Source organism: Squalius cephalus, assembly GCF_949319135.1.
Source record: "Squalius cephalus genome assembly, chromosome: 9".
In the NCBI taxonomy this organism is placed as follows: Eukaryota; Metazoa; Chordata; class Actinopteri; order Cypriniformes; family Leuciscidae; genus Squalius; species Squalius cephalus.
In genome coordinates, this window is record NC_137130.1 from 16,163,710 (window position 1) to 16,176,240 (window position 12,531).

Below are 12,531 nucleotides of genomic sequence, written 5' to 3' on the forward strand. Positions count from 1 at the left end.
GGCATTCAGGTGAGCTGTTCAGATCCTCCAGGTGTATTGACAACATAATCTGCACCTTGCTTTCCTCCAGCGCCTCTTTGATCATCTGTCAGAAGCACTGAAGCTCTCAAGGTTACCCTTAGTTTCTGGCACTTTCATGTGTCTTGACAATAACATCTGTTATTGTCCATACTCAGAATAGCAGCTCCTTTCACTGGGTTGTTGCACTCCTTTGGGGGAAAGTAAGAACAGTAGAGAACATTAAAGTGATAGTTAACCTAAAAATGAAAAGTTTGTGATCATTTAATCACCCTCATGTCATTCAAAACCCACCTTACTTTCTTGCTTCTGTAGAGCATATACATATATACTTACAGTAGAGATCACAATTAAAGAACAACATACAATTTCCTAAATTTCAAGGTCACTGTCCTAATTAAAGTTAACCTAACAGGAGCAGAAGGGCAGTTTTTTTAGCATATTTTATAAGTTAAATATATTTTGAACTACAGTATATAAAACTTAAACGAGACAATTAAAAAATAACTCTGGTCAAAATTAGAGAACTCTTTCATATAGCTCCAAGTTATTGGTGATAATGTGGCACCTGGTGCTAATTTCCTTAATTATCTGGCACACCCTATTTAACTGGCAGCTAACTTTCCAATTTTAACTGACTTTGCAAGATGGCAAGCCGCTCTAAGGTGACTGAAACCCTACAACACCAGGTTGTCCAGATGAAGGCCAAAGGGATGACCCTTTCAGCTATTACAACAGAAATTGGTCGTTCCAAATCTGTAATTTCTAGAATGTTGAAGCTTTACAAAGACACTCATTCATTCAAGTCCTCCAAAAAGACTGGTCGTCCACGTAAGACAAATGCATGAGAGGACAGGACGATGTCAAAAGGCTAGACTAACCTTTGCAGAGGAGCATGTCGTGTGGACAGAGGAAAACTGGTCAAAAGTTCACTTTAGTGATGAAAGTAAGTTTAATTTATTTCGGTCCAATGGGAAACATTATGTTCGGCGTCAAACTGGGGAAAGATTGAACCCAAAGTGCGTAAAGAAGTCAGTCAGAGGTGGAGGAGGAAGTGTCATGGTGTCACGCTGGGTTCTCAAATGAGGACGATGGAGGCAACGGTTAACAAAATAACAAGAAGCTGTAATCCAAACAATGATTCATATACAAGGTGTGAACTAACACAAACAATCACTGACCATGAACTGAAAACAAGCAGGAACTAAATACACAGAAGATAAGAGAAAACAGCTGAAGACAATGACGAAGACGATGATGACTGGCAGGTGCGGGTAATGATGAAAGACTTGCAGGTGTGGGACAAGGAGGATGCTGGGAACTGTAGTGCAAACGGAGACTAACAGATGACAGTGACGATGACGATGATGATGACATAGACAGTGACAGTGATCGTGACACATGGTTTGGGGGATGTTTTCTGCAGCAGGAGTTGGGCCTATTATACAGTTACATGGCATGGTGAATGCAAATGTTTATCAGAACCTCCTTCGGCAACATGTGGTTCCTTCCCTGCAAGCATCTCCCAATCATCCCGCAATTTTCATGCAAGACAATGCCCCCTGTCACACTGCAAAACGTGTAAAGTAGTTCCTTGAAGCTTCCTTGAAATTTAAATAATGAAATGGCCAGCCCAGAGTCCTGATCTAAACCTGATTGAAAATCTTTGGAAAATCCTTGGCGACAAAGGTATGGCTAAGAAACCCACTACAGTTACCGAACTGTGGAAGAGACTGGACGAAGAGTGGACCAAGATCACACCAGAGCAGTGTAAGAATCTAGTGATGTCCTGTGGCCGCAGATGTGCTCAGGTCATTCAAAGCAAGAGCCTCTACACTTCCTACTAAATTTTGACTACTGTAATCCTCAAATGTTAGTTGTAATGCTTTATTTTGTGCTGCAATGGTTATTGTTCTATAATATTGATCGCTGTGTTTTCCACAAAATAAAGGTTTTTGTTGAAGGACCTTGGTTATTTTGTAAAAAATGCTAGTAGAACAATGGTATACCCACAGCTAATATTCCTTCAAATTTCAAGCAATGAGGATTAACTATTTCTGAAAATAATCAAGTGTTTCCAATTTTGATCTCTACTGTATATACAGTATATATATGATATCAGCTGTAGACACTAACCAGCGCCACTATATTAGTCAGACCTCTGCCGTTATTACATGAATGAACTAAAAAAAAGACTTTTGTGTTCATTTGTACATCCAAACACTGAGCAAAGCAGACCTTTAAAGCATACAGGGGTTGCCAAGTTGCAAAGACGTCTTACTGTAAATATGCATAATAGTCTGTATGACTCATGCTCAATATTCTAAATCTTTAAAGCCATACAATAGCGTTGTGAGGAACAGATCGATATTTCTTCCTATATCTTCCTTTCCACCGTAGCTCTCTAATCTCATTTGAGCATTCACATATTTAAAGTTACCACACCATATGCATAAGTACGAATTAAACTGAATGACTTCACTTTTGTTCCTCAAACAAAGCTATCATATTCTATAAAATTTCCTTTTGTGAAGATAGTCATACAGGTTTGGAACGACGTATGGATGAATAAATGAGAACTGAAAAAAATGTAACACTGGTTAAACCCAACATCTCATTCTCATTCATAAGCTGTTTACCTCTCTCTCTCTCTCTCTCTCTCTCTCTCTGTGGACAGAATATAGAGCCCATGTTGGAAAAAGCACTGTAATTATAGCTAGTTTTGCACATTATATGCGGTAATTATAGTTTATTCAAATCACTTATGACAGATAGTGTTTTGATTAGACAAGAAATGTTGCGCTACATTTATGGATATTTGTGGTAAATGTAAACTCAAACATCAGGCTAAATACCCTTTTTATGTTATGAATATTCAGTATTCAGAATACTAAGTAGAGTGAGGATCATAAAACTGTATAGAAAAATCCTAAAGGAGAAACCGTGAGATTAAATGCAGAGCAAATGGAGACTTTTATCCGTCTGTTACTGTCATTTTTTCCCTGACAAATCCTGTGTAGACCTTGTTAATCTCGCATACTGTATGTCTTTTTTAGAGTTTGGAGGAAATCTCAAGTCACAAATTATGCTAAAATTTTCAGAAATAAGATTTGTTTTAGAATTTAAGTCTCTTTTATTTGCATTTATTTGATCAAAATTACAGTAAATACAGAAATAATGTGAAATGTTATTACAATTTAAAATAACTTTTTTCTATTTTAAAATATTTTAAAATGTAATTTATTCCTGTGATGCAAAGCTGAATTTTCAGCAGCCATTACTCCAGTCTTCTGTGTCACATGATCCTTCAGAAATCATTCTAATATTCTGATTTGCATTTGCAGAAACATTTCTTATTATTATCAATGTTGAAAACACTTGTCCAAACAGATTCTGAAAATATATATATTTTGTAACATAAAGGTTTTACTGTCACTTTTGCTGAATAAAAGTATTAACTGCTTTAAAAATGAAATCTTATGGACCCCAAGGGTAGTGTATTGCAGGATCAGCGCCCTTTGTTGGACTTAGAGCAACATTCTATCAAACAATCATATCTGTAACCCTACAATATATCCAGACTAGAAGTGTGGAGTGAAAGCACAGCTAAAAACATATCTTAAGATTTGATCAGTAGTTGCTGTTGCAAGCCTCACTATTATTGATTATACATGGTGTTAGGGATTTCAACAAACTCCTAATCCCTGATATTATTAAACTATAGTCCATAACTCATCCTGCAGCTTTTGGGTTCAATGATGCCTCAAAATATGCAGCTTGTTGAGGAGAGGTGTTCTATTACTTTTCTACGTGATCAGACGTATGATTATCACCTGCTAGGCAATAAATCAAGTTTAAACATCCCATAGACTTGCAATGAAGGGACCAAGCCATATCTAGGGACCAGAATGTCATAGTGGGTGGCACTTTTGACTCTTTTGGACCAGTATGCAACCACCTTATATATACAATGACATTTGGATGGACAGATATTCTCGTCACAAAGTCTATGAGTGGCTGAGAAGACAGGGAGGTTAAAGATTCAAAATCCAATGAGGTTTTCTCATGTGCATCTGAAACCTGCTCACAGCACAGACAAGGTTTGATCTTTTGTTTTATTGATCGTGTGGTTGAGGATAGGGAATGTATGTTTTAAAGCGTGATTTGCTTTTGCAGATTTGTACAGAATAAAATTGGAGAGAAGTCACGAGGAGGCAGTGCTTCTGTGATTGACTGATTACGCTGTCCATCTGCTCACCTGTTGTAGATGTTCTTCAAATCAGCCTAAATGGGTCAGACTTGGTAATGGATGGACTAATTACTAAGTAAACAACTCATTCACTCGCACATCACCACTTTTGGTCACGTTCGAATCGAAATTAACGTTTTATCTGTGAGTGAGCCGGTTTTGAGTGACCACTCAGGTCTGTTAAATTAAAGCTGCACCTCTATGTCTACAACCTTCATGACATTCTGTTTTTTTTTTTCTGGACTAATAGTATTAAAGGATGAGGAACAGTCGTAACAAATCAAAGCTACACAAAATATGTTTGTTGCTGTATTATTTTTGAAGCAATGTAAATGTAACATTACATGATGACATTACGTGTCTAGACATGGTGTAAAGCAAATGATGTAGCTAATCAAATTTAAGGCACTGATGTTTGAAAAAACCACTTGCTCTGCACCCCTGTACCTAAACTTACTACTTCAGACTTACTCACCACAGACTTACATGTGGTGCCATGATCGCCATCCCAAAGAGGTACAAAATCACTTTCACAGACTTTTACTTTGACTGTTTCCTGCAGGCAGAATGACCTGCCTACTCAACCCGAGCTGCTGAGTCTTTGTCCATTTTCAAGAAATCGCTAAAAACACATTATTTCTCTTCAGCACTTGACCCATTAACACTATCACTTTCTATTCTATCTATTTTTTCTATTTATTTAAAAAAATTGCTATTGTTCTCCTCAAGTCTCTTTGGATAAATGCTTCTGCTAAATAATTAAATGTACTGTAAATGCAATGTTTCCTATGTCTTTAAATCATAAACTGTGTAAGGCTATAGCTATGCATAAATGCAAAAAAAAGAAAATAATTTTTATCCCTGACTGAAATCTAAACCAGTTAAGAACATACCAGAGAGGCACAACTCTTTTGTGAAATGGCACTGTTTTAACTGATGATGTCAAAAGTTGCTCTTAAATCCATTTTAAATTTGACACCATTAACAATGTTAACTTCACCCAATGTTAATATAATCTCTTTCAGGTTTTCAGATTTCGGTATTCCAAAATATAATTGCTTTTTTACAAACTGAGAATTTAACAGTAACTATAATACAATTGCTAGTGAAGGCTGAGAGTAATTGAAAAGTCATCTAAAAGACAATTAAAACTAGATGCTACTCTCAAAAGAGACAGACACACTTTTTTGGCACAGAATTAAAGATGATTCAAAAACTTTGCTTCAAAATGTGTCCTAGAGGGCTTCGAAGTGAGAAAGAACCCATGGGTCATTATGATAATCATATACACTATATTGCCAAAAGTTTTGGGATGTCTGCCTTTACATGCACATGAACTTTAATGACATCCCATTCCTGATCCGTAGGGTTTAATATGGAGTTGGCCCACCCTTTGCAGCTATAACAGCTTCAACTCTTCAGCTTTCCACAAGGTTTAGGAGTGTGTTTATGGGAATTTTTGACCATTCTTGTAGAAGCGCATTTGTGAGGTCAGGCACTGATGTTGGACGAGAATTGCCTGGCTCGCAGTCTCTGCTTTTATTCATCCCAAAGGTGTTCTATCAGGTTGAGGTCAGGACACTGTGCAGGCCAGTCAAGTTCCTCCACACCAAACTCGCTCATCCATTTCTTTATGGACCTTGCTTTGTGCACTGGTGCACAGTCATGTTGGAACAGGAAGGGGGCATCCCCAAACTGTTCCGACAAAGCTGGTAGCATGAAATTGTCCAAAATGTCTTGGCATGCTGAAGCATTAAGAGTTTCATTTCACTGGAACTAAGGGGCCAAGCCCAACCCCTGAAAAACAACCCCACACCATAATCCCCCCTCCACCAAACTTTACACATGGCACAATGCAGTCAGGCACGTACCATTCTCCTGGCAACTGCCAAACCCAGACTCGTCCATCGGATTGCCAGACAGAGAAGCGTGATTCGTCACTCCAGAGAACACGTCTCCACTGCTTCAGTGGCGGCATGCTTTACACCACTGCATCCGACACTTTGCATTGCACTTGGTGATGTAAGGCTTGGATGCAGCTACTCGGCCATGGAAACCCATTCCATTAAAGCTCTCTACGCACTGTTCTTGAGCTAATCTGAAGGCCACACGAAGTTTGGAGGTCTGTAGCTATTGACTATGCGCATCAGCCTGCGCTGATCCCGCTCTGTGATTTCATGTCATTATGGAATATTTAGTAGTAAAGGAATTTCATGAATGGACTTATTGCACAGGTGGCAACCTATCACGGGACCACGCTTGAATTCACTGAGCTCCTGAGAGCGACCCATTCTTTCACAAATGTTTGTAGTAGTCTGCATGCCTAGGAGCTTGATTTTATACATCTGTGGCCATGGAAGTGATTGGAACACCTGAATTCAGTGATTTGGAGGGGTGTCCCAATGCTTTTGGCAATATAATGTATTTTGCACCCAGTAATGTGAAACATTAAACAAAAGATCTTGACCTCTCAGTCATTATTATTGATTATGTCCAGAAGGCACTGGATGAACAAAATTTCTCTCACAGCACAACTGTTAAAGGGTGTAATAAACAGCAATCTTCATGTCCACATTCTAATATGCTGATTTGGTGCTAAAAAAACGAAACATTTCTTATTTGCTGCTTAATATTTTTGTGAAAACAGTGGTAAATTTTCTCATGATCCTTTGGTGAATAGAAAGTTGAAAAGAACATCATTTATTTGAAATATAAATCTTTTGTAACATTATAACAATCTTTACTGTCACTTTTGATCAATTTAATGTGTACTCCCTAAATAGATGTCACAGTTATGTTTAGATAGTTTAATTTTCATGGGCTTTTAGTTTGTTTATCTTCAGTCACATGCTTCCTTTGTTCTAATTTCCTGCCTGTCATTAGTTTCCAAGGACACTCATTCAGTTAGCACACCTGTTCTCCCTTGAGTTCATTATCACTGCAATTTAGGCCTAGTCCACACGGACACACGGAGTTTTTCCTCCTGCGTTTAAAAAAAAAAATCCCGTCCACACATGCTTGGTTTAAAAGAAATCTCCGCCTACATGAAAACGCAAAAACACGCTATCAAGCGCTGTCAAGAGCATGCCACACCAGCAGGCGGCGATATAACCCTAATCGTAAAGCCACGTTGGCCAATCAAGAAGCCTGAATCAGAAGCAAAAACCCCGGTTTTACTGTCTACACGACAACACTGCAACCGGCGTTTCTGAAAATCCTCACCCTGGCAGGGGTTTTCAAAAATGTTCGGTTTCAGTTACCTGATACTGCGTTTCCGTGTGGACGAACGGCCAAACCGCGTAAAAAAAGTCACGGTTATAAAAATACCCGTTTTTTAGTTCCTCCTTTTGTTCAGTTTTGTTATGTGTTACACGCTGTGTTGTTCTGCTTTATCCTGTGGATTTTTCTGAGTTTTATTTAATAAATACCTTTGTTTTGGACCTTTTGAATCTTGTCCATCCAGCGTTACAATAGAAGTATTTCTTTCTAAAAACTCTTACTGACCCTAAACTTTTGAACAGTAGTGTGTATAAACTCAAGTGCATAAATACAAATCAAGATATACTGTACTATCAGGTGAATTTGTCTATCCTTAGTGATATGTCAAGGGGCAAAACAATCCTACAGACACATACTTTTTTGCAGATACAGATGCAGAGGTTAGAGAGGTTTGAGGTTAAATACAACACCGGACAAACCAACTGAGCCTAGTCTTAAACTTGACTGATCATCTATTTTCACATTTTGAAGTGTTCAAGAGTCCTTCTCCTGATCTTTTTCAAGTGTAGATTGAACTGTGCCACAGCACAGGTAATGTTTTCTAAGATGCTCCCTGTGCTATAGCTACTTTTCCCCTCTTTGCTCCCTTCACTGTTATATGTCCTCCCCTAGAATCCAGAAGCTACTTGCTTTATTTAAAAAGAAAACAATTGGGATTCAATCACTTCCTCTTAATGAAAGAGCTTATAGACAGTTGTAAAAAAAAAAAAAAATTCTAAATCCAGTTTATCCCAGTGCAACATTTACTAACTTTAAATTGATGACATTTAACAGTGTTTTTTTGTGTGCTAATGTAATAGACTGATTGTGTCTGGGATTACTAACTGAGCCTCTTTTGAACTTTATTGATGCTCACATTAGACTTCCAATGATACTGTACAGTAATCTTATATCATTGTCAACACCTTTTGACTGAGATGACTGACAGGACATGACGATATAGGTGCTACTGGAAATGTATTTATGGGATATTTGGAATACCAATGTGTTCATACGTTTTTTTACCACAGATTTTTTTACAATCGTTACATAAACTTATTTCTAATCTTTGATGGCAGTGAGACAATTACAGACTGTTTGAATTCTTTAAATCAAAATGATTTGAAAATTAGAAAGATTTTTTTAGTTCAGAGGAACCATTTTTTGACATTCCTTTTTTGCCAAAACTGAAACACTCAAATACTTGCCAAACTCGCATACAAAAAGACTATTATTTCATGCCAGTAGTTTCCATATAAAGATATATTTTTCAAAAATAATACAGCAACAAGAACATTTTGTGAATCTTTGATATCTTACGACTAGCTGTTGCTCTTCTTTTAAGAAGGTAAATATTTAGATTCCTATAAAACAGTAAAATCAAAATTTGTTTTTCAGTTTAGTTTGGTACATTTTTTGACACTTTACTTTCTTGTTAAAACGGAACACTCAAATACTTTATGACAAACCCACAAACAAACAAAATGATAATTATTATTATTATTATAATCATTAATTTTATTATAACAGAATTTCCATATAACATTTTTGAAACACATTATACACTTTATCAAAATCAGAAGACTTTGAAGGTTCAGAAGAATTCTTTTCTCTGATTGTCTAGTCAAATCATCACATGATCAGTTAATTCAAAGAGAATATCCATAGAAATGGAGTCAGTTCTTTTGATTTCCCTCACAAAAATCTCCACAGAATTATCATTATTCCCAGCATACACAGAAAGTCTTTCAAGAGTCCTTGAAAAAGATTCCTGGTATGACTTCAAGAAGTTGCCTGAGACAATACCAAGATTGTGCGGAAGAGTCTAGGCTGAGAAATATCCGTCATCTGTAAGCTTTGATAATGATTGTGATGTGAAATCCCTTTTAATTCAGTTCATTGGTCTGGAAATGCTTCTTGGCCATTAACCACACAGATCTGTCATGGCAGTGAGCTAATAGCTTCATTAAAGTGCAGCTCTCTATCTACAGCATCAGCCAGTCACCTGACTGTAGTGAAAGGTTGTCATTTTGTCACACTTCTACTGTCCTAAAGAGTGTTTCTGTCATTTGACGCTGACAATGTCATCTTAAATGAAGTTAGTGAGCAAATTATTCTAAAAGAAGATTCATGAAGATCAGCGGAATGTAAAAGAGAAGACTTAAATCTGACAGTTCACCCTTTCTTTCTTCTGTGAAACACTAAAGATTTTTTTGGGGGGCATACAGTGAAAGCCAAATGTGTTTTGACATTCAAAATTTGAAGCATTCTTCATAATATCTACTTTAGTGTTCTGCAGAAACTCTAAATTAAGTTTTAATTGTGTTCACGATTGATGCAGTGTTTAAACAAATAAGAGCACATTAGAGAGTCTTATAGATGAATTTTGCTTTGATCTAAAGAAGCCCATGTGATTATACTGATTGTACCATAACAGAAACAGAACAAAGGCATCTTACTTCATTTTGCTCTTCTTTCTTATGTCAGTCTGAACTTAGGACTATTTTCCTCAACAGAGAACTATTTTCAACTCTTTTTTGAGGTGGCCTCCAACCACGAGTAGGAAATAGTTTGTCACAGCTGAAGTATTGCTTCCCAGCCAGTATGTTTACTGATTAACTAAACATTTGGCTGAATATAATCGAAACTGCCATGTTTTGGTGTGGGTGTTGACTTTTTTTGCTACGCTCTTCTTTTTCAGATGGGTTGTAAAGTGACAGTCTTGCTGTTCATATATTTCCTGGCTACAAACTATTACTGGATCCTGGTGGAGGGCTTGTACCTGCATAGTCTCATCTTCATGGCCTTCTTGTCTGACTCGAAATACCTGTGGGGCTTCACTTTGATTGGTTGGGGTGAGTATGTCTACTGAATGTCATGGTAGTAAATTTCCTAAAAGAGGCAATTTGTTTATATTCTTGCTTCTGTTGGGTTTGTAACATTTCTTAGTAAAATAAATGCTGCTGCTATTGGTTTTGATCTGCTGGGTTTATAGCTTTGTTCATGGACAGACATGTAATTGTATTCTCCTTAAAGAACAAGGCCAATCATTTTTTTCACTTATATTTTCATTTTGGCTGCCTTAGCTGGCTGTTTTATGACTAATGTGTTTATACAGTATATATATATATATATATATATATATATATATATATATATATATATATATATATATATATATATATATATATATAGTGTGTGTGTGTGTTTTATGCTTACCAAAACTACATTTAGAATTTATAATAAATATATTTCCCTCCACGAAATGTACTCTGATCTATAGCATGTTGACAAATGAAATCACATTGTACGTTAGAGTATATGCACCACACAGGAAACGCAATTTACCAAATTGACTTTTCCATGAATGGACATGTCATCATGTGAAAACCCAGAGCAAACCAACAATGAGGACCCTGGAGAAAGAGCGAGTAGAACAAGAAGAGGTGTTTACTGAGAAGAGATTAATAGAGAGGACGGAAACCACAGGGAGGAAGTAAATAGAGTAGCTGGAAAAAAAACAAAAGAGCCGCTCAATTAAGCATACAAATCATTATCTGTGCAGTATTATGTATTTTGTATCACATGGTGCTCCCTCTACTATATTCTCTATTTCTGGATCCAGTGATGGAGTTCTTCACTCCCTCTCCATGTAGCTAGTCATTTTTGTCCATGCACGAGAGATAGCCTGCAGAGATATTGAGCATCACTCAATATTCAATGCTTTTTTCTTTAACCTATAGCTTGAGAAAACATTGTATTATGTGGAGGAAATTCTTTGCTCAAACATAATTGTGAGGCTTGATATAAGTACATCTTCAGAAGTATACAGAATCATGTATCTTCATTATAGACTTTAGATAAATGTGTTTTTTTTTAGTAGTAAAGCTGTGTGTTCATAGCTAAATATGTAATCAGTAGAGAACACTATAATGTGAGTACTGGCTGGTGATAAATGTGTTAGCTGACAAGAATGCAATACTTCATTATAAAATGAAATTGAACTGTTTGGCTAAATGAAGAGTCTGCTTAAATCGCTGTGTAAATTGTTTCAAGGGCATTGACCTTACTTTTGATCAAATCGACTGAGAAAAACTAATTTAATTTGTAATCTGGAGCTACTTAAAAGTTCATTTTATTTAGTTCTGCAGTCTGATGCCCCCACATAATATTAAAATACTTTGTGTTAATAAGAGAAAAATGCTTTATACTACTTTATAATTGAGTGGATAATATATATGGGAGGTTAACTGTTGGAAATACTATGGTCTGCAGTGTGACAGTGGACCATACCAAACGAACTAAAGAGTTGATAAAAAGTGGCGAAAGTTAAAATAAAAAATAACTTGTGACTAGTCACAGCATCTAAAAATATTTTAGATTTTATTATAATTAGTATATTCATAATACTTTTACCTTTTTAAAATATTTATATTAAAATATTTGACCTCAAATATTCTTATGCATGTAGAAATAAATATACGGCAAGTCTGCTGATTTTCTTGATATCATTATGTCATTAATTATGTTTCTCATTACACATTCCTTTGTTGAAAAGATAAAAACGTTAAAGAAATGATCAACCAAGTTTTTTATTTTTTTTATTTTTTTATGAGAGATTTAATGAGCTCTAAATATATCACTTGTTTCAGCCAGCTAAACCTTCACACCATCAAACCACACAGATGCAATAACTTACAGGGATATTTGAGAACTACGTTAACAAGGTCTCATTACGTCATTTCTCATCAGCCTTCCGATTTGAACGTGATGACTAACCATATAAAGAACTAAAGAAGCAACTGTCTTAACTGTTGACAGCAGGACCATTCTCTGTATTCAGTTCATTATGATGGTCAAAGCAGCAGACAATTCAACAGGGATCTTGGCTGTTATTTGTATATTCATGTGAAGGTCTTGTTTATCTAGGAAAGAAGTGCTATTTTCCAACATCATAAAACATACAGATGCCCCTGCCTTTGAATATATATCTTATGTACTCCTTT

General features: G+C 36.3%; 1 protein-coding gene across 1 annotated transcript in view; it reads left to right on the forward strand.

The window, feature by feature from the left end:
• Positions 1 to 12,531, forward strand: part of pth2ra (parathyroid hormone 2 receptor a) — a 49,183-nt gene that overhangs the window by 14,521 nt on the left and 22,131 nt on the right. The window contains exon 7 of the mRNA XM_079882458.1: positions 10,227 to 10,380. Within this exon, the coding sequence (XP_079738584.1) occupies positions 10,227 to 10,380 (154 nt within the window). The remainder of the gene's footprint in view (positions 1 to 10,226; positions 10,381 to 12,531) is intronic.